Source organism: Camelus ferus, chromosome 3 (genome assembly GCF_009834535.1).
Source record: "Camelus ferus isolate YT-003-E chromosome 3, BCGSAC_Cfer_1.0, whole genome shotgun sequence".
NCBI classification, from domain to species: domain Eukaryota; kingdom Metazoa; phylum Chordata; class Mammalia; order Artiodactyla; family Camelidae; genus Camelus; species Camelus ferus.
In genome coordinates this window covers 70,140,942-70,164,993 of record NC_045698.1, presented here as the reverse complement: position 1 = coordinate 70,164,993, position 24,052 = coordinate 70,140,942, and the positions used below count along the sequence as shown (strand labels likewise).

General features: G+C 36.6%; 1 protein-coding gene across 15 annotated transcripts in view; it reads right to left on the bottom strand.

Moving 5' to 3' along the window:
* Window positions 1-17,801: 17,801 nt before the first annotated feature.
* PPIP5K2 (diphosphoinositol pentakisphosphate kinase 2) overlaps window positions 17,802-24,052 on the bottom strand; it is a 70,093-nt gene continuing 63,842 nt past the window's right edge. For all 15 annotated transcript variants that reach the window (XM_032476443.1, XM_032476442.1, XM_032476444.1 and 12 more), the window contains 2 exons: window positions 23,803-23,928; window positions 17,802-19,541 (listed from right to left, as the gene is read on the bottom strand). In XM_032476443.1, the coding sequence (XP_032332334.1) occupies window positions 19,429-19,541; window positions 23,803-23,928 (239 nt within the window). In that variant the 3' untranslated portion in view covers window positions 17,802-19,428. The remainder of the gene's footprint in view (window positions 19,542-23,802; window positions 23,929-24,052) is intronic.

Sequence of the window (24,052 nt, the reverse complement as noted above, 5' to 3'; positions counted from 1 at the left end):
AGCTCTATTTAAAGTTTCTGTTTATTAATTTTTTTTACAACTTCCAGTTTGGTTGCACCGATTCCAATCGATGTTTTCTCAAAACAAACAAACAAACAAACAAAAAAAAAACCAACCCTTGAAAATTTTAATGTGCCTCAGTTTATCCTTTAACAGAGGGCATCAAGTTGTCCTTCCAGATAGGATCCCTCAGAGTTCACATCTGGTCCCCGCGAAGACACCCTCGTGCCGTCATGCGGGTCAACTAGGGCAGCGTACTCGGTGCCCAGCGCAGCTCTCTTCTCTCAGCTCTGCCACCTCAGGCTTCGGCAGCCGCAGCCTCCCGCACAGACTTCACGTGCCTCCACGCCAGGGGCTCGCGCCAGCCCTCCCAGTGATTCTCTCGAAGATCCTTTCCTCATTTGGGTGACTAGGAATGGTGCCCTCTCTTCACGATGGTGATGTGATGGAGATGTGCTGTCCTCCCCCAGCTTTCTCCAAACTGTCTTTAAAAACAACCCTTTCTCTTAGCCTACCCGAGATCTCTTATACGGCTGAGGTAGGTACGAAGCTGAGGTTACTGCCATTGTGGACCATCCCCTTTCCGGGTTCTTCATCAGCAGTCTGTTGAATACCTTGTTACAAAATGTAGAGCTACTTTAAGCCTATTGTTCTATTCTTCAGCTTTGGGAATTCAGTGAAAACTGAGGTAGAGTCTCACTTTAACATCCCGGTACACAACCAGTATCTGACTTTAAATGATAGACGTTCTTTGGTTATTCACTAGATTCTGGTGACTATGGTGCGGGCATCATGAAGGCAAGGATTTTTGTTTCTTTTTTGAAGTGCTACATCCCCAGCTCCCAGAACAATGCCTGATGCATAGCAGGAGTTCAACAAAAATTTTGTTAAATGCATATATTATTTTACAGATAAGAAAATGAAGGCTTAGAAAAGGTAAAAGTATCTTGTCCAAGCTCATTCACTTAGAAAACCATGGAGCCAAGATTTGAATAATTAGGGAGAGAAAGCAATAAGTGGTAATCAGATGTTTTATTTAAGCTTTTTTAAAAAAAGATTTTATTTTGTGTATATTTCTGTGACCTTATATAGAATCATTTGCACAGAGGTTTCAATTCACCTTAGTTTTACAGAATCTAGAATTTGGTTACCCTGTGTTTCAGATATTCATGCTGGTTCATCAACCTAAGTGGCAACCTAACCTTGGATGGCCACACTGCCATCTGGTGTTGGATATATGAATTGCAAGTCCAGTGTCTGTATTACGCATCTTAAGGATTATGGTTTACTAAATTTTACATCCATTAACTGATTTGATCTTCACAACAACCCTACAAAATAGGTACTATTTGCATGCCAGTTTTATGGATGATTTATACAGTGCAGACCAGGATCTGATCCCAGGCTATCTAGCTCCAAACCTTACCCCTTATTATATTCTCCTGTTTCTCTAATACAGGAGCATTCGAGACTTTCAGATTTAGGAAATTTGAGCATTGCGAGACTTTCAGATTTACCTCTGAGTAAGCCACATAAGCTTTTATTAGATAGCAATGGTATGTAAGAGGGCAGATTTGGCTAAAACAGGAATCACGGACAAGGGTACATGAGAGTTACCAATATCTGTTTTCTTTGGTCCTTCCAAGATCAAGATATTGGCAGGTTTGCTTTCTTTGAATGCCTCTGTCCTTGGCTTACAGATAGCATCTTCTCCTTGTCCACAAAGGGTCTCCCCTAGGCCTGTGTCTTAATCTCCTCTTCTTATAAGGGCATCTATCATATTGGATTAGGGCCCAACCATATGATCTCATTTTATCTTACCTCTTTAAGGACCCTATCTCCAAACAGTCACATTTTGAGTCGCTGGGGGTTAGGATTTCAACATATGAATACGAAGGGGACACAATTCAGCCCAAAACAATTGTATTCCATTTTAAGGGAATATTATCAACCAACTTGCTCTATTTCAGTCATTCTAAATGCCTTAGGGCCTCTGCCACCGCACCCTTCTGCAACCTGCTTATTGTTACCATATGGGGTTGTTAATATCTCCACCGGCCATCTAGTTGTGCAAGGAGGACGAAACTCAAAATCATTTTATTGCTTACTCACCTAAATTTTCTTCCTCATTTCCAAGTATTTTAATGCTAATCCAAGTGAGAAAAAATTTTAGTCTGGGTTTTCACCATGATAATGAAGCCTACTCTTTACCATTTATCAATAGGCACTATGTGAAAAATCATATGTGATATTGTTATAAAATCATGAGCCACATGGAAACGTTTGCCTCATTACTTTATGGTTATTTCCCCTGAAGTTAATACTTCACTACCTGAATGGTTTGGAAGAGAACAGCTCTCCTCTGCTGAATCAGGAAATCTGATTATTACACATCATTAATGTCAAAGAGCATTTTTTAAAAAAGAGGTCAACCATTCTTAGTGAGATCAACTTTTAATGCTGTACCCATAATTTCCATAATGCTTCTATCTTTAAAATGCCTTGCAAGTTACAGAGCAGTTTCACATAGTTTTTTTTTAATCCTCATAATTCTGATTTGAAGTAAGTATTCTCACTCTCATTTACAGTTGAGGAAATTGAGGTTCAGAAAGGTTTTTGTGATGTGTCTAGGGACATAGTTAATAAATAGCAGATCTAGGACTAGAACTCTGATTCTAATCCAGAGCTAGCCTATTTTAAAGGCCTTCCTAACATCCAGGCTAACCTCAACTTCTAAGTGATCTCTTTCCCAAAAGGTGCCTTCATGAGAAAATTTCATGGATAAATACTTTTGGGGAATACTGTCTATCAAATTTCCCATTGGAAGAATCAGAGACTTGTTATCATTTTTATTTTTATTTATTTTTATTTTTTATTTTTGGCCTTTAATATCTATTATTCCCTTTATTTGAAAACATTCAATAAGCTTATGTCTGAGTTACTGTATTTATTTATTTTTTTGTTGCAGTTTTCATTTTTAAAGTTTGTGAGGAATCCTGCATTAATGAAGCCCATTTAACTTTGTTTAATCTAAGCTTATTCCCAGATTTAATTAATCATTGAACTTTCTTCCACAAGTAATTGCTACTAACATCCAGAGGATCTGCATTATTAACTGTTCTAAGTGAACAGTTTATTATCAAATATTCAAAAAGTCCTGAGAGCTACCAATATTACCTGTGAACAGGCCGTATTTTGGGTGAGAGTTTAGCAAAGATTAGAGCAACAGAGTGGCATGGAAAGAATTAAAAGAAGGGTTTCCTTTTTTTTTTTTTTAGATCTTAGTCAAAAAGACTTGCTAAACTATAAATGCCATGAAAGTAAGAACCATCTCTAAACATTTGCAAGACACGTTGTGCCATGCACTATCAAAAATATGTTTATTGGAGAAAAGTAGCATTAATTTCTTGAGTCGGTTTTATTAATTACAAACAATTGTTTATCAGAAAATTGAACAAATTACGCCTATTATTCTACTTAGCAAGTGGCATAGCACTGAGGTTTTCTCATGCAGAAAGATCATTTGAAAAACTGCTATATGTTTAAGGGACTTTAAGGAATTTCTCAACATCATCACTCAATGATCCATGTCCCATATAGAGTTTTCTTAAAGGGTCACATTGATGGCAATAATATACTAGTAGGTCTTCAAGTATTTCAGAAAATAAGTTATCTTTCAATTGAAGAGAGGAGGAATTATATTCTATGGTACTTTTTGACTTTAAAAAATCAGTTCTTTTTCCTTTTTTTTCTCTTTTCTATTCATTCTCATTCACTTACCTTTATTGATCCAAATTTCTTATCTCAGAACTAACTATACAGTAAAAGAATTTCAAAAGCCAGGTAGAAATTGATAGTGTCATATATATCTTCCTCAATGCATCAAAAGCACTAAGACATTTGAACAACCACAGATACAGTCCACCACACAGCTGCGTGCTAATCGGGCAAAGTCTGCTCCCCTCTCCCTCCACCAAAGTGGAACAGGAAACTTAAAACTAAAACTTTTATTATGCCTCACTCAGGTCAGGCCTTTTAGATGACTATTCCATGCTGGTCACTAGATTGTATTCTTAGCTCCATGAATCTTCCATGAATTATAACTCTGTTTGTGATAAAAGGCCAAAAATAATTTTCAACAATTCAATTTTTCTCTAAACACTTAGTTCTTGCCTGCATGAGTGCCGACATGCACACATACACATACAGAGCTTATTAAATTATTACTCTTTCAAAAAACGTTGTTCTCATTGGTAAGAGAATTTAAAAATCCAGCAGCCAGAGAGAAAGTCTGAAAACAACGTGTGGACTACCAAATTATAGTGAACGCGGATTTAATCCTATAGCTCGCTCCCTATTACACCCATGAAGACTAGGAATCTCACCTCGCTCTAACAGGTATACTTTTGTACTCTGTAAAGAGACATCTAATCTATTGTTATTGTAAACTGCCACCCTTAAATTGCTTTCATAAGGGAAATTTTTACTAAAGGTCAACTTGTATTATTCAATTAAATGAATCCTAACAACAGCTAAGGCTGAAATGTCTCAAATGGCCTTTCACTTTCTTCCTTGTATTAGCCTGAGAGCTACCTCTTCACCTGTTCTGTGGTATTGAAGAAATAATAGTTATCTTACCTTCATGTGCTTTAGTTTCCAAGCACACTCTTGCAGCTCGTCTTATTATTGCTCATCACAAAAAGCCCGTTAAAGCAGGAAACGGAGATGTTATTCTTGGTTTTACCTACGATGCCACTGAGGTTAGAGGAGGGGGACCAATTTGTCCAGAGTCATGACCAGTAGACAACAGGGCTGAGACAGACAGGCTTCCCAGACTGTCATCCAGCTCTCTTCCCACAACCACACTACAGTCAAAGAGCTGAATTGGTGGCTAAATAAATAAAACAAAATTGAGCTTTATTTCTTGAATGAGTACTCTTGGAACCCAGTCTGGTTTCCAGAATTTCTGTTCACTAACTAAAATACTTCTTCTAATTTGGAAAATTCATTTTCAATAATTGCATCATGAATTGCAAAAACCAAAAGATATTCCCTGAGAACTACGGTCACTTGGCAAGGTGAGAGAGTTTAACTACTAAGCAGTGAGAGAGCTAATCCCTGAGAGCTGGTTCTGTGAGACAGAAACACATGGGATTTGGGGCACCTGAACCCGTCTCCCAGCTTTGTCCCTGACTCACTGTGCTTCCTCTGGCAAACTCTCTGAATGTCAACTTGCTTATCTGTCAAGTAAGAATACATACTCTGCCAACCTCCCAGGGCTCTTAGAAGAACTTGGCAAAATAATTTATGATGAAGTTGGAAGGAATGGCCCTATACAAAGGAACATTCTCTGGTTGAATTATTTGACTAGAACTTCAGCTCTTTGAGCCATGTGAATAATAAATAGGCTTAGCATTTTTAATTGTGTATTTTATTTCTGGTTAAATTCATGAACAGCCAGAAAAATATAATTAAGTGATTTCATGTTCCGTTCTGATGTCCTGATGACTACCCTCATCTACTCTGATTTCGGATTTTACTTTTCTTTTTAATAAAGGTGCCAATGAGGGCAAGACGTGCACTTAAGGAAATAGTTAATGACTCATCTGTAGTTTGAGGAGAGTGAAGCAGGAATCAAAAATTGGGCAGGTTTCAATTCAAACAGACTTTTGTAGTAAACTAGTCAGTAAACTGAAAACAGGAACAGAAAAGCTAGGAATCTGTTCTGCACGGCTTTGGCAGTCAACCTTCGGTAACACAAGTAGGACGGTGAGGCAAGGAAACCATCTTCCCATTTATACAAATTTAGTATCATTATACAAAAGCTGGCAAGATTCTGAAAAGGTTTAATAACTCTGTATGTGATTACAAAAGACAGTGAGAGAGCTTGTTCTTATAATACCAGTTGCTAAGCTCTATGTAGGGGCAAAAAGCATTGTTCAACCTTCAGATGCCTATCCTAGAAAGCCTTGAGGGTGTGCACGGTTTGATAAAACTTGTAAGTTACTTGATACATAGAAATTTTAAAAAATAGAGATGCTTTAAGGGTGGAAAATGGTAAATAATGGAATTAAATCTATTAAGGAGGTTATGGAGCAGGGGAGTAAGACCATGGGGTATATTTGTTATTTTTAAGCGGTATTTTTACTTTAAATTTTACTTATTTACTTTTATTTTACACTGTTTACTTTGCAGAGTATTTTGACTTTGGGAATAAATATTATGTCTTAATCTGAATTTGGGTACTGAGACTCAGGTAGATCAAAAAATGAACTGCTCATCACACTGACAGCAATGAACAAAATTAAGAGCTGAGCTGTACCAAAGCCCACACTCTTTCTACTACCCCACACTGTATCCTTCTGTAACTTTTGTCATCATAATACCACCTGTTGTAATTTATTGCAAGGGAGTAATTCACCAGAAGAAAACAAGCTGACAGGAAAGAAAAGGGAGCAATTTAAGTGCTCTTCAATAAGGGACATTTAAATTATGGTAGATCAACTAGTAGACTGTTACACATTCTGTAAAAATGATGGGAATTTCCAATAATGGAAGTTGAACTTATGCAACTTATCTACATCTCCTTCCCAAACCACTCTAAAATGGCAAGAAAGGAAGAATAAAAAATAATAAATCATAAACAGAATATGAATGAAAAGAACATCAGATGAGAGGTGTCAACAGACATTTGGAAAGTAGAAAGCACACAACATCATGTGTGCTTTACTGGATCTAGAGAGTGAAGGCAATTGCAACTGAAGGCATTGCAGATGGAGACACTAAAGGAAAGCAAACCAGCCACTCCAAGAAGCCAAGAAAGACCAAGGACATGGGGTATATGGTACTATGGGAGGCAAGGATGGGATGGGGCTTGGGGGAAAGGCTGTGTAGCAGACACCAATGGTTTTCTATTCAACATCTGTTTCTTACCCAGCCTCTTTTATGCTCATTCTTACTCTTTCCTGGAAGAATGCTGAGTCCTTCTCTTAGTGGGAACATGTGGCCATGTGACTCAGAGGAAAACATGGACATAGAATCTGGGAAACATGGAGCTAACACAGGAAAGTAGAGGAAGCAGGCTTAGAGAGCAATCAGCTCAGATTGGAGCAGAAGGGTAGTGGACTTTGTTAATATGAGAGTTCTGTAATGCCCTAAAGGACAGCCTGGAGACACAAAAAAAGATTATTTAGAGAGCACTGTGATTTTTAAAATGTTCTGTTTAGTAAAGTTATAAATTCAAAATTCCTAAGCACTTAGGTTGACTTTAAGATAACATTATTTTATTTGTAAATCTAGCAAATTTTAATTATTTTTGAGGGATCTTTTTATTAATGTTTGGTCCCATTTACTAGCTTTGTTCATGATATCTGTTAAAGCATTTTAAATTGTATTTTAAATATTTAAATGTCTGACAAATATTCCAAGGTGCTATATAATTCTTATAAATCTAATAAATTAGATTTCAACTTAAAATCAAATTAAATCAATTAAATATCTTAAAATTGGGACCACAAGCTAATATAACTCCAATTGACCAAGTTTTCTTAAATATTACAATTATATAAAATACAAAAATGCAGAGATTCCCTAACAAAAAAATATTGTTACTTTGAGGCCCTTAAATAATCAGCCACTTAATTCTAAGTCTTTCTGAAATTAAAAGAGAAATGATTCTTTCCCACTAAGGAAAAAATTGTTATCCACCACCAAAATATTGAAGTTACCATGCTGTGTCATTTTTGTGGTCACATTTTCAGCTTGTTCAGTTTCTTTATGTTCAGAGAAGGCTTTAGCATGGGCAAGGACTGGATTCTTGCCTTCAACTTTGATAGGACTTAGCAATGTTTTATAGTCGTTATGTTAAGCACTTTATGCTTAAAGAAGGGGTAGATTTTTAACTAGTCTGCATCTCTTAGACTGGAAATGTACATTACCCAACTTTTCTGTCTATTCACAGAGATATTTAAGTCTGCCACCGCCATCTAACTGACCACATGACCTGACTGGATTTTGAATTTCTCTGGCTCTTCTTGAAGTATAAATATCTCCCCGCCTAACTTTGAAAGTTGAACTTTATAAATCCTTCATTCATTTCAAATTTTTCCTGACTCATGGGACCACACAAATCTTAGGAAAAGTATGATAAACATTGGATTGATTTCTGAGTATCTGCCATCGCTTTTTTTTTTATAGTTTTGTGGGCCCAACTTCTGAAGTCATTATACTGACAAGAAACAGGAGAGAGAGATTCAGGAAGAAAATGAAACCAATTGGTTACCTATAATCTATTATGGTCAAAACAATATCACACTCTCCTTTACACATCCACTGGAGAATTTGAAGAATTTACAATACACGCACTGAGTGAAAAACAAAGAAACAATTAATTCCAAGAAGCAAATATTGTACAAGAAAGGAAACAATCATAGTATTCTACTTGGCTCAGCAAAATAAGCAATATTTACATAGCCAATTACACTGTAAGCACTGATTAATGATTTTAAAATATTATAATTTTTGAGAGTAGGAAGGAAAAGTAGAGTTTAGAAGGTTATATTCTTACTTACCATAACAAGAAGTCAGCAGATAATGCCTGAAATTAGTAAATCAAAACACAGATATATAAGATTATTATTTAGCAATATGGAGGCAAATATATGAAGAAAAAGCTAGAAAATTTGTGAGGAGATGTCTTTAGAAAATGAGATTTGGGTTAGGGTTTGGTAGAGGTCAAGGGAAAAAAGAAGCAGGGAACTGAAGTTCATTTGTTACACTTTAGTAACATCTGACCTGATGTGCCGTATTATTTAATAAATATTTAAAAAATTTTAAAATGCCAGAATTTTAAAGTGATAATTACGAATATTAAAAATAGTCATTCCACTCTTATCTGCAGTTTCACTTTCTGTGGCTTCACTTACCTGCAGTCAACCAAGGTTGAAAATATTAGATAGAAAATTCCGGAAATAATTCCTTTGTTCTAAACTGCAAGCCATTGTGAGTGGTGTGATGAAATCTCACGCTGTCCCACTCCATCCCACTCAGGATGTCAATCATCCGTTTGTCCAGCATATCCTCACTGTATTCACTACCCCCTGCCCCTGTTAGTCACTTAGTAGCCGTCTTGATTATCAGATCAATTGTCATAGTATCACACTGCTTGTGTTCAAGTAACCTTTATTTTACTTAATAATGGGCCCAAACTGCAAGAGTAGCGATGCTGGAAAAACAGAGTATATATAGGGTTGGATACTATCTGTGGTTTCAGGCACCCACCGGAGGTCTTACAATGTATCCCCCTCAGATAAGGGTGTTGCTACTGTACAATGTAACACGGGAAAATGTCATCTAATATGGAGTAAAGAACTTAGGAAAAACAAAATTATTTGTTTATAGCACAATATTCACAACCACGTAAAGATGCAATAACTGGAAGAAACTATGGAAAAATGAAAAGTTTTATTAGGGATAAATGGGATAATAAATAACTTAAAATATTTTTAACTTCATGTTATAATATTAGCTTGACATCACTTTATTTTGAAAAGTTTTTACAACGTACAGAATATAATTTAAGAGTACATACTTTATTTGGGATTCTATTTAATGGATGAAAAGCATCCCCGTCTCCAGTCGTTTATACTCCAATGTTTTGAAATTTTTGAAGCCTCTTGAATTAAAGCCCCCCACTCAGGACCAGCTCAGGCATATTTATGAAGTCATCGTTTGCCTTTTCTAGCTTCCTCTTTAAATGCCTGTTCTTACTCCAACTTTATTCTGTTCCTTATATGCCATAATCACACACCACCAGCTAGTTCCTCAGGTAATAAGTCCCCTCTCCTAGGGTGGCAACTGCCTCCTGTGGTTTTCTCACGGGATTTTTGAGTTGTTGTTGTTTAACTGTAAAATTCTCTAGAGTACGATTTTCTATTGTGAGAGTGCCCAGTGTGTGCCGTGGATTGTGAAAGTGTCCCCATGGTATGTTTTAGCATTTACTTCTTTTTGTGGTCCTACAGGGCGCATCAAGATAATGAGCAGGTATGAGATTCTAACAGTTCTGTTCACAGACAGCGAAGACCGTTTCGTGCTTTCTCCTTTACGAATAGAGCCCCGCTCCAGCAGCTTGCCATGTGCACAGTTTACAACCGCAATCCCTATTACACCTCCTCAAGTGTACCCTTAACTATAGCTCATGTTGACCAAATTACCCCTGAAAAATCCGGGATTGAAGTATCCTTCAAGTCCCCTGAACGAAAAGACTACAAGCATGATTTATCTGTTTTATATTGCCTTCTGGTTTTAATTTCTTGCTTTTGAGCTGTTAGACATGCATTTTGAAAATAAATATTTAATCCAGAATTTTTAAGTGTTTGGAACGAACGAGCTAATTACTCAGTCATTTTGCCATGGACTCTGTTTTAGAGCACTTGGTCCTCAGTAGACAGTAGATTCCTTGAATGAAAACAGAACTTTTCACATTTGTTATCACCAGGGTTTAGCACTGTAATTGATTTATATAATCTGCACCCAGATTGCAAAAATGACTGTTCTTAGATGACTGTGAGGAAATATTTGATTAATGATGGGGTTAATTGCCAGATTAATGAGGTAAGCCTTCCAAGGGTATTTGCATCTTAAAAGAGGCTTTTTGTGTGTTCACAGCAGGGTTCATGAGCTTTCTTAATGATTCTTCCCCCATAGGATCTCCAGTGTCGACATTTTGGACACTAAAATCTAACAGGTAGGTGAGATAGTTTCAGCAGATAAATTTCTCCCAAATTCCCACATCTTACTTGGCAACCAACTTTTCTGCTTATGTAGGAGCCCAACCTAGCAATATGCAGTCACCTGATTCTGATAGAGTCACTCGTTTTTTAGGGATAATTCTTTTGTGTGTCAAAATGAGTTATAACGAAGTGTTATAATAAAATGGTATCAGATACTTATTTAGGGTTGTAGCATTGGTCAGAATATAGAAGACAGAAGGAAATAAGGAAAATTTTCTTAGAATCACAGCATGTGTAATAGGAACATGGAACATATTTCCATATAGTCAAAGATCTCCCCTTATAGTCATCTGCTTTTACACAGTCCATAGACTACATCACCCTTATGAACACTGGGTATAATTTTTTTTCTTGCTGCAAAAACATTTTGCACTTACAATACCAACCAATATCCAGAATTAAATACATTCTGGATAATAAAGGGCAGCTATTATGCAAATATTCTCATGTCAATAAATCTCAAAATTATTATTATAAATACTATAGCATTAACTGTATTAACAGTGAATTCCTCAAAAGAACATCTGGGGAGCAATAGGAAGTAGTAATGGGAATCAGTGCCACTGTTTTTTGGGTTATGCTCTCCACCCAAATAAGTGTTCAAAAGAACACTTCCTGACTGTGATGAAAGAAGAGGGGCTAGTGACAGCAGAGCGAATAGTTAAGGTTCTAGAATCTGTGGAAGAAGGGGAGAAAAGCAAGTTCGTGCCAAGTTTTAGATGAAAGGGCCCCGGGCAAACCCTGTGGACGCAGAGATAAGCAAACTGGGGCAAAGCAAAGGGCGGAGCATCATGGTTCCCCAGGCAGCAATGGCAGAGCTGGGATTCAAACCCGGCTCCCCTTTCTCCCATTCCTTATTCTACCTTTCACAGCAATGGCTCTGATCTTTTTTCTGAAGAGGCTTTGAAAAGTGTGGAGAAAACTATCATAACCAGGCACTTCAATATGCATGTTTTCTACAAGCACAAATTTCATTCCCAAAAATTGAATTAAAGCGTCTACCTATTCAGTCCTCTGTCCTCTTGCCAGCCTGTGGAATGATCACACGGTGGGGTTTCAGTCACATGACTCCAACCCAGACATTTAACATTTCTTGCATGACTCCTAAAATGACTCTGTGCCTTTTTTGAGCTGTTGATTCTTTCAATTTTTACACTTTTAAAGTGACTGCAAACTCTGTTCTCTTCCAATATCAGTTCTACTGTATGACTTACTCTCTGTGGCTTTTCCATCTATTCCACTGGGATGTAGGTATGGCAAACGGGACTTTCAAAAGGTTTCTAAATGACAAATGAAGAATCAGTAATACAAAATTGTGGTGAGTTGTAACATTTGAGACTCCCAGGTCTCATTTTATTGTCATGAATTTTGTGCCAGGCATTATAGGACAAATTAGCATTTCTATGTGCAGTGTGAGAGGCAGCCTTTAATTATTTGGTTTCCAATTTCTTCACATCAGCAATGATGCTTTTAGATAATAGTAGAGCCTGTGTTCTTTTATCCTCAATTCTCCCTCACTTTTTTTCTCCTTATTTTTCCATCCACCCATCTACCTTTATTCCTGAGCTTTCTATTCAGCACTGACTAGCCTGAGAAAAATCTATGGGTTTTAAAAACACCAAAATGCTTTCAGAAGGCACACTGGTTTTTTTTTTTTCTTTTAAAAATCATCCTTCCGTGTATCAATCACTCCTGAAGCACTTTACACAGAATGATAAAGAAGTAGCCCACTTTCCTCATCAATATGCATGCTTGTAAGTGCCTGAAAATAGGTATCTAAACTGCACACCCATTATCCCACCAGGGCTCACACAACTGTGTCATTCACACCACACACAACGTGAGATGGATGGGTAGGAGAGCAGGCCTGATTAAAAACTGTGGGTTCTTTTTTTTTAAACTCTGCTTTAAGAAGGACTATATTGTCTTAGTTTAAAGATTTTTTTTTTTAAAGGGAAAGATGCCAGAATAACCTTGATTTTTTTTTTTTTTTTGATGGGGGATGCTTTGTCAGATTGTTACTAGGCAGGCTGTTCCCATGGCAACAAGAGCAACCATAAAAGAGTATTAGGAGCTGTCTAGAACATCCTTGACTGAAAAATGCTGAAATATCACTGAAAACAGGCCTGGATGACATGTGGATTATAGAAAAATCTATTACATCAAAAGCATGCAAAAAATGCTTCAAATTTGTTCTTCCCTTTGTGGTTTACTGAATTATCATTTCATTTGATCCTGCCAACATTGTACTGTTGGCAAGACGGGCATCGTTAACTTCATGAAAAAATGTAACTGATGAGAAGATACGGGCTTCTCCTTTTCTCCTTCTTCCCCCTCTTCTTCCTTCTTCTTAAAGGACAGTAACAAAAAAAGAAGTCACAACCAGTTTGAAAATAAATGAGGAATCATTTCTCAATAAAAAATTATCCCCAAATATTAAACAGAAATATAAATTGTCTTCAACAAAGTGAGAAGACACTTGTAACCTCGACCACAATATGTGAGAAAAAGCTAACAAATGCGGTAAAGGTTGAACAGGATGATGCCTGGAGAGGACACTTGCAGGTCCAGGCCTCAGAGTCTTTAGAGGGAGACTCCAAAATAGATGGCATAATCTGAGGGGCAAAACCAATTCCTTGTCTGATAAAAAAAACAAAAAACAAAACAGAAATGGGCTAAGTGCCAGCAGGAGGGGATGTACGAGATACTCGCTGGAACCACAGAGTAGCGGGAGAGGTAAAGCCGAAGGAGGAAATGCTCACGTGTCACGTACAAGAAGCCGACTGCAGTGAGGCAGAGGAGAGGAAAGAGACTCCAAGGGTGAGCAGCTCTGCAGGGACCAATCCTTGTTGGCTGGACAGAACAAAAGGCTCAGACAGCTCTCGCTGACCCACAATCCTGTCGCGAACAGCTTCACTGTGACCCAGGAAGAACTATTAACCCAAATTGCTGCCCTACCCACCATATGAATTGATGCCCAACAGGTGAGCCAGAAAGAAACTTACCTCATTTGAAGAAGAGTAATAATAAGAATGACCCCACGCTGGGCTCATACAAACACGTACTCCAAGGAAGTAAAGGAGGAAAGAACCAGAGAAACAACAGCAGATAAAACCATTCAACAGAAAAAATGAATTCACTGAGCATACAAAATACGTGACCAACTATACTGTCATAACTCAAAGGATTTAAGGAAATGAAAAGTTCATCCAGGTATACAAGTGACCTGAAACCACATGGCAACACAACGAAAGGAAATGCAATATGGGCTAACAGAGTTCAGGAAAGAAAAAAGTAAAGCCATCCCAGAAATAAGGCCACACCAGAAGGAATACAGAGGAGATAAGCTAAACTAAGAGAAGTTAAAGAGGAGAAAAGGTGAAAGGATTCCTTCATCTTGATCAACCAGGGGTTCAAAATATAGTATTTCAGTTGTTAGGATGTAATAAAGGCATAAAAATATGTATAAAGGTAAACGCAGGAAGAATGAAGGAAATCAGCAAACCTGTGCAGCAGAGAAAGGCAGAAGTATGCTAATTGGACATGGCTCAGAGCAAGGTGTCAACAGCACCTAGAAACTAAATGTGTAACTGAAAATTTTGGTTAAAAAGAAAACCACTAGTGGAATCAAAGAAACCATAACAAGCATGGACAATATGATAGGATACAGTGTGTACTCCTGATTACTTATTTGTTATCTATTCCCCTAGCCCTCCTTCCCATCAAAACCCTAATTTTGGTTACATATTCACCCTTTCTTCACATAAACATGTGCTTTTGGGCACTGGTTCTTAACTGAAGGTTATTCTGCCCATCCAGGGGACATCTGATCATATCTAGAGGGGTTTTTGAGTCTCCCAATCTAAGGGGATGCTACTGGCATTTAGGGTAGAGGCCAGGATGAGGAGGCTGGCTCTAGGCCAAAATCCTATGATCTTTCAGACCTCACCATGGGCAATTACAAAGGCTTTGTCTGGCACGATTCATGGGGAAAAGTTGCCCTTCCCATACACAGTCTTCCAAGGGAGTTACAGTCAGTACTTCCTGGGTCTACATGCTCATGTGCATGTCTCCATTCCTAGCCCAGGGACCCCCATTCAGAGGCCTCCTTAGTCAGGAGAACTTGACCGAGACACATTTCCACTGAGACCTCCTTATGGGACGTCCCCTTGACCAAGGAGGTCCTTGGTTCCTTTGACAAAGGTTCTTTTTCTCCACTCTGACTCAGTTTTTTTCACTTCCAGCCCTTCCCCATCTCCCTTCCCCAAGTCTTCCTGGTTCATAAGATGGCAGGAACCTTTTGTTCCATGCTCCTCAGCAGTGAGGCTACTTCTTCCACGTGCTCTGCGTGCCATTTAGTTGACCCTTGCCCAGTGCCATTCCATGGGGGCTGGGGAGGAATGGAACAGTGAGGGGCAAGCCTCCCCTGCTTTCCTTTTGGGCCTCTCACAGTGAGGACATAAACACTTGATTGTTACTTTCACTTCGGCTCATTGTCTTGCAGCTTGGCATGGGGATACTGCTAAACATCCTACAATGTACAGAACAGCCTCCCACAATGAACTACCTGGTTCCAAAATATCAACAGCGCTGAGACTTTGGGGGGAACCTGACCGTATCACCAGGGACAATAAGTTCATCGAATTCTCCTGGTGAATGTTATGCATCCAGGAAGTGGGCAGATGACCAAATAAGTTGGCTCAATCACACTGAAGTAGAAGACTTCCTATTCCGTGGTTGAAGGAGGATTTTCCTCCATTTCTGTTATGTTGGACATGAACAAGGAACCATGCAGCCATTGGCAGCCATCTTGTGAACACGAGGGAAAGCAACTTTGGGATTAAAGCTCACACTGTGCTAGAGGAAAGCAGGAGAGAACCGGGGCCCTCGATGACATTATGACTGATAGGGCTGTTGCTGGAGCCCACCATCTTTGAACCTTCAGAAATGTGTTAATAGTAAATTTCCTTATGATTTTAAGTCAATTTCAATTGGAATTTTTCTCACTTGCAATGAAAATTATCCTTTTACAGAAAGATAAACTAAAAAAGCAATAAAAACCAGAAAGCATATAAAAGCAAAGATATATTACATATAAATAAGTACAAGTAGACTACACTAATATATGAAATGAGGATACTAATGTTGAATTACAAAGCAAACCCACTATATAATATGTTAAAATAAAATAAAAAATAAAGTACCTATATAAATTAATACAATATACAAAATAAAAGGATGGATAAAGTATTTCAGGCAACTGCAAGCCAAATCAGGTCATAATATTAATATACGACATTTTAATTACAGGTCAAAAGCATCCACTGAGGTAAAAAAAGTATAATGACAAAGGTAAAACCTACAATGGAAATATAAAGTCATGAATTCATATACAACAGAAAACACAGCCACACACTATATAGAAAAAAGTAAAAACCACAGACAATAAAAGGAGAACTTGACATTAATCCCTATTACGATTCTCTCAAGTCATGACTAAGCACGTGGACCAAAGGAAAAGGTTATAGAAAATCTAAATAATGTATTTAATCGGGATATAATATATAGTCCTCCATTCACTGAAAATAGAGATTAGATCTTCCACAAAAAGTAACCCATGTAAAGAAAACTACACGTCAACAGTTTGGTGCCCTTGACTCCATAGCAAGGGAGAGTTGTTTCTACTTGGACTCCTCATTATGGGGGGCTCCTTCAGAAAGAGTGTAAAAATTGTTCCCAAGGGCAAGAATGCTGCTGTTTGTGGTAGCACCAGGTACAGAGAAAGAGAACTAGAGAGGGGCTAGAGAGGGAACTGCTGGGCTGTGACAGAAGTGATCCCACCCTGGCCTGAGAATAATACAGGCAGTCCACACTGTCCAGACAGTAAGGCAAGGGTAAACTGATGTAAAACTAATGAAAGGTCTATGTTAAGCAAACTTTGATAAGCACACAAGGAAAGACTGAGGAAGGTATGAACACAAGACAAAAAAGTAAAATCTTAGTTCAGACTGGCATGGAAGTAAATAATAGTGGAAATGTAGGTCGGGGTCAGCAGAACCTGGAGGAAAATCGGGGTAACCTTGATCAAAACACTTTTCCCTTGTTTAAAGAGTTTTAATGATATAGTTCTTAAAGAAGAACCATTTAGCTTTTCTCTCATAATTGCCATCTGCTGTCTTCCTGCTTAGGTACATATGTACTAAGCACACTGCCACATGTTCTCCGTCCCTTTACTGTCTCCCTTCTGCCTCCATCTCCTGCTCAAAGGAAACAGGAGATAAAGTGTTCAGCACACTTTTCTCTGTAATCCAAGACTGGTGTAACACCCCCAAAACATCAGCTAGCAGTTGAGAACAGACTATGAAAACTCTTCAGAACTGAGCATCAGAACCTGCTGGCACTGGACTTGAAGGGCACAGTTAGGTTTGAGTTTATATGTAGGATTTTTAGGGGTGAAAAGAAGGAATAATGTACTATGAAGACTAACATCCCAGGATAATTGGGCAGTTCCTCAAGCTGGGCCTTCCTATCTCTTTGCTGGTTGGAGGATTAGGCTGCAAGAAGAAATATCTTCTATTATTTAAAGCAAACAAAAACCATACCTTCCAGGGACAGAATCAAGTGAGAAATAGATGCTTCAAACTTCCACTAAATAGTGATAACTATAATTTCTTGCTCTGAAAGAAAATACTTTATTTGCTTTAGAAAATGAATCTAAGATTCTTGCAAATAAAACTGTCCTGTCTACACAGCAGTATTATCAAGTTTGGTGACCACAGTAAAATCACAGTTCTTGATAGCAGTGGAAAAATGTGAGTTGTATTGAACTTTCTTAGTTTATGTCTAGAGAATATATTGCAATAGGTATGGCCAATACTAAGAAATTTTATCTTATATCTAAGATAAGCATGTTTATTATTAAAATAGTTTTCCTCATTCTTTCTACTTTGAAAGCTAAAAGGAAAGGGACAAAGAAAATAAATAAAAAATAATTTGCCATTTAAGTCACCCTCTGATTCTAGAAATAAAACATTTTAATTCAGTTCCACTTAAAAAATAAAAGTAGTTTCTTCACTCCAACAGTGAGCACATTAACCACATTTTCACATACAGAACGGTTAGGTACATTCAAGTTTTACAAGACATGTCTCCTTATAATACATTTACATTCATGTGAAGAATATGAACTTCTATAATTGTGTATTTTTGTGAATTTCGCATCTGGTACCTTTTAAAACTAACACGTAATATGCTTATTTTCTAACGTAAGTTCATATATAATGATTTAAGGTTAGGAGAGCCTCGTCTGAAGAATCTGAATAGCTGCATTCATATGAGAATTCAATAATTTTTCTAAGCATAAGCCTCAAACTAAAGCTTTAGCAATTTAAGTTATCTGACTGGCAACAGATGGAATTCTTATCAGGCTGTACTGTTTGGTTTACAGTCAAAGTCATTTCAAGTGGCTTACAATTACTTGCGCATCAGGGCAAAATAAGCACCAAGGATAATAAATATTTTTTCACATCGTAAATGAAATCACAACACAATGATCTCAATTTCCCTTCAAAATGTAATTATTTGAAATGAGCATTTATTTCAAACGCTCAATCTTTAAGTTATCTTAATGAGAACAACTGATATACTAGAGATAAGAATGGAAATGGGAAACACAGGTGTGGTGTACATAGTATCTACTAACTATGGGATTCAGATATTCTTACATCTTACCGTGATGGTTTCCAATTCTGAACTCATTTTCCTAGATCTAAAAAGAACTCTGAAAATCACTGTAGTATTTATAAACTTGTCAATTATTTCTCCTAAAAAGAAATTCTCAACGTGTCTTTCCCGCCGATGCACAAAGCAAATTTTCCTGATGAACAAAAAGCACCTTATGGTAAAGAATATATAAAGAAAATACCTTCTACAAATTAACATACAAATTTATATGTGTAAAGGTGTAGTCATCCCAGCTGTATATGTTAATATTTTAAATAACACATAATAGAAAATTCGAAGTACAGAATGAAAAAATAACCCATATGCTAATACTCCAGTTATTAAATATTGCAGCATATATGTAATTATAACAATTGGGGAAAAAAAAGTTTCTAATCTAAATGATCAATGAAATCTCTTTGGAAATATACTTTAAAAGTCCATAGTGTGTAACCCTGGCCATCAAATGTCAACCCAGGCTATAAGCTACAGGTTTCTACAGCCAAATGCAATCCCATGAAAATGAAAATGTGTACAGAGGCTACCTCACAGATTCTTTAGTAAACAGCATCACTGTGTGACACTGGTACAGGCCAGCCAGGCTTTTACGTTCCTTTTCTTTACCACGGGCACATGGTAAACATCACATTGAGAACCACAAACCTTTATCACCGTAAGTTTTGCTACTCATAAAACACCAATAAACATTGTTTTAAACATTTCCAGATCATGACAAAAGTTCCTTACCTGAATATATACAAAGAATTCTCTATAGTTAATGTATGTTTTAAATGAATACAGAGATGTTTAAGGGGATACACATCACTTGCTTTGACACTTTCAGTCAAGGTTTCTTACATGTCCTTCTCTACTGAACATGTGATTTTTATGAGTTCCAGCTTCTGCTAAGAAGATTTCATTTCTTTTTCCCAGTGCTTTTTTTGTGTTCATGCATTTCTGTTTTGCTAGTCATACCCTTTTTCCGAGATGAGGTATTAGGAACAACTGCACTAGAAGGTCCGCTGGTAGCTATACAAAAACATAAAAACTACTGCTTAGATTTTCACAAGCAATCCAAGTTCAAATAATACAGAACAATTAACAGAAGTTCAAATAACAGAAAACAAATTTTTCTTTTCTTCCTACTTTCTCCCTGGGAAACTCATTTATTCCATCATTTTAAACTACCATCTATTTTGCCAACGACCTTCAAATTTATACTTCTGTCCTAGGCCTTTTGCCTTACCTCAAGATCTGTATATCCTACCTGAAATCTCTATAGAGATATGTGACAGGAAACATAAATTTAACATGTTTAAAACTGAACTCATCATTTCCCCATAAACAGCTATTTTCTTCTGTATCTACCTCACCACTATCTAGAAAGCTAAAAGGTTAGGCCACTAGAAACATTCTTGACTTAGGACTCATCCTTCTATAGTCAAACCAACATCAAGCCCCAATGAGTCATTAAAGAGTTGCTCTTAGACAAGTTACCCTTCTAGTATGGGTGGGTGAGCTCCTGTCAGACCAATCCTCTTGCAGATTACTCTGGATAAAATGTGGAAAAATAACTCCTGAAGACACTGAAGGGTTAACAAAAGCAGGCATGTACTAGAAAAGAATCAATACTTGGAAGAAGGGAACAACATGGAATTAGTCCCCCTGTCCCCCCTTATGAAAAACTTTTGGCCTAAGGACAGGATCCAGTCTGTACCATGTGAAATGGCTAAAACTACAACATAAAACTCAGTGTTACTAGCATGATGAACCAGGAGACAAGTATTAGGGCAACAACAGCTGCTGGAAAGCCAGACGGGGATTCCCAGAAAGGGAGAGCCCCAATTCTTTGCATAAACCCTGGTCAAATTTATGACTTGAGTAGGAATAAGCTCCAAAGAAGTCCAACTCAGGATAAAAGAACTGAAGTGAAATCTGAGCTATCAGCCACTTCAGGGCACACAGCTTTGCAATATGAGTTCAGCCAAGGTTAACTCTTTGCTTTTAAAAAAAACACAAACCCATCCAATATCCTTTGGAGAACCATAATAGAAATAACAGAGCCCAGAGTTTCCACAACTTTTCATTCATAAAGTCTAGGATACAATCCAAAATTACTCAGTACACACATGAAAAAAATTTTCTTCTTGGGAATGGGTAAACTGATAAGAGACCAATCCTGAGATCAGCCAGATTAATAGACAAGAATTTTAAAGCCACTATTCTAACTATGCTCAAGAACAAAACAAATGTCTAAAACTGAAGAATAAATACCTAAAATAAAAATTCACTAGATGAGTTTAACAGCAGAAAGAGATGACAGTTAGAAGTGAATATCAACCAGGGTTTTATTACAAAAAAACCCAAACAAACAAACAAACAAACAAAAAACAGTCTTAAGCATGCCATAGTCAAACTGCTGGGAACCAAAGATAAAGGGAAAATACTGAAAGCAGGCAGAGAATAATCCACTGACTCACTGCATACGTCGGAACAATTCAAACTAATAAAGACTTTTCATCAGAAACAAAGAGTATGAGAAGATAGTGGAACAACATCTTTAAAATGCTGAAAGAAAAAACTTCCATCCCAGAATTCTCTTTTCAGCAAAACTACCTTTCAAGAATGAAGGTAAAGACTTTTTCAGATATAACAGCAGATCTAAGTATAAGAAATGGTAAAAAAGATTCAGGATGAAGGCAAATGAAAACAGATGGAGACAAGGATTTAGAAGAGAAAGAATGAAGAGCATTAAAAATGGCAAATATGTGGCTAAATAAAATATTTTTTCTCTTAATTTCTTCAAAATACATATGACTATTTAAAGCAAGTATCACAAACATTGTATTGTAGCCTTTATAATACACATGGAAGTAACACATCTGGGTAAGTATGTGTAAAGGATGAGAGGAGGGGAAGGTAAATATACCTAAACGATTGTAAGATTTCCACATTTTACTTTAAGTGGTACAAAATTAACTCTAAGTAGACCTTGAAAAGTTAGAGATGTAAATTTACTGCTACCAATAAACGATAACCAATAATGCAAAAAGGTATAGCTAAAAAGTCAATTGATAAGTTAAAATGAAATTCTAAAAAAATACCAAATTAATAAAAAAACAAGGCAGGAAGAGTAAAAGAATAATAATCAGAAGGAATAAATATAAAATTTAATAAAAGAGTAGACCTAATTCAACTGTGTCAATAATTACATTAAATGTTAATGGACTATAAACACTGTAACTATAAGGCAGATATAGTTAGGATGGCTTTTTTTATATGCTATCTTAAAAAGATCATCTTAGATATGAAGACAAATCAGTTAAAAAACATACTACGCATACAGGAAGCATAAGAAATCCAAAGTAGCTAAATTCACATTAGATGAATTAAACTTTAAGACAAAGCATTACTAGAAATCAAGGAGGAAAATTTCACGATGACCAATGGGTCAATACATTAGGAAGACATAACAATCAAATATGTATGCACCTAATAACAGAGTTTCAAAACAAAGTAAAAACTGGACTGAACTATAGAGGAAACTAGACAATTTCACAACTATGAATGAAAACTACTCTCTAAGCAACTTCTAGAACCTCTCCCTTGCATGTGTCGCCACCCTCCAAAATGGTAAAGACAGAGAAGAAAAACATTATCAACAACCTTGACCTAATGGATACTTACAGAACACGGCATCAATAAACTATGGAATAAAAATTCTCTTTTAGTGGACTTGGGATATACCAAATCCAAATGTTAAGCCTTAAGGAAGTCTCACATTCAAAAGACTGAAATTATATAGTATATGTTTTATAATTGCAATGGAATTAAATAAGAAATTGGTAACAAGATAACCTAAACCTCATCCCCACCCTAAATATATGAAAATTAACCAATGTGTTCTAAATACCCCATGATTCAAAAAGGAAATCACAAAATGAATTGGAAAATACTTTAAATGAGAATGAAAATACATTATAACTTTTGTGAGATGTAGCTAAAGAAGCACTTAGAGCTTTAAATGTTTTTATAACAAGATGAAATGTCTAGCAATCAGTAGCTTTAGAAACTAGAAATAGAGAATAAAAGTAAACTCAAAGTAAGTAGCAGGAGGAAAATAATAAAGAGAAGAAATCAGTAAAATACAAAACAAAAGGAAAAACAAAGAGTCAAAATCCGGTTCCTTAAAAAGACCAACAAAATGGGTAAGAACGATCGAGAAAAAAAGCAGTATACAAATTATCAGTATTATGAATACCAGTGGTTACTATCACATTCATTAAAAGGATAATAAAGAAACAAAGTTGACAACTTGGATAAAATGAACAAATTCCTTGAAAATATAAGTTACCAAAACCACCACAAAAATGAAACAGAAAATTAATTCTACCAAAATTTCAGGAAGAAATCTTTCAAAAGATCTCCCTATCTTACAATAAAATGATTCAGAAAATGTAAGAGAAGAAGATACTTCCCAAATTATTTTATGAGGCCAGCATTACCCTGATACCAAAACCTGAAAGACATTACAAGAAAAAGAAAACTACAGACCAGTAACATTTACAAATGCAAGTGCAAAACTCCTCACCATCAAAATGAGTCCAGCAATACACATTAAAAATATCATACATCATGAATGGAAGACTGGCTTCTACTGACTCATGTTATATTTGAAAAGTCAAATGTAACACCATTTCACCTTTATTATTTTAAAATGTATATGAAATAATGCATTTATTATGTGTCTAAAACATAGAGAACAACAAGGTACCAGGATTCAAAGAGTATTCAAATCTTAGGTATGCTGACCACCAGCTACATCAACAGGGACAAGCCACAGCCTTTCTGCAACTTTCTTCATGTGTAATGGGCAACAACACAATCAAATGTGCCAAGCAAAAAGAGAAAAAAGCTGACAAAAGATAGATGAATTTGGTAGTTATATCATCGGATTAAGAATGGAGAGATTTAAACACTCTCAGAAAGAGAAAAAAAATCTTTCAAATAAAATGACTAAAATGATGCCTTAGCTCAGCAGAAAAGCAAAAGAAGATAGCTTATAAATTAGTTTGGAGAAAAGTATGAGTATGAAATATATTTTATTAACATATGTGAGGGGAGGAAGAGACAATTAACAGAGGAAAAATGTACAAACAGATCGACAGTCTACAATAACAGATTTCCTAGAGCATAGTGATCCTTCTTAAAAACAGGTTTTATTCCCACAAAGCAAGCTATCATTACTCCTCTGCTAAATGGAACCCACAGATTCCCACACACTCCTAACCTGGTTTGCTGCTTGCTTTAGTACTCTTTAAGGTAGCTGGTGGCGTCGGGAGGATCTTTGCAGGTGTGTATGTATTTAAAGAGATTTTTCTTCTCATTACTGGACTGGAACGTGAAGCTGCAGAGGCTGGAAAAAACAAAACCAATATAGTAATTCAATAATTTCCTGACAATTTTATCAAATCTAAACTAACTAGATTACAAGTTATTAAAGAAATCAGACTGTCTTCCATATTACCCAGCTGAGGTTT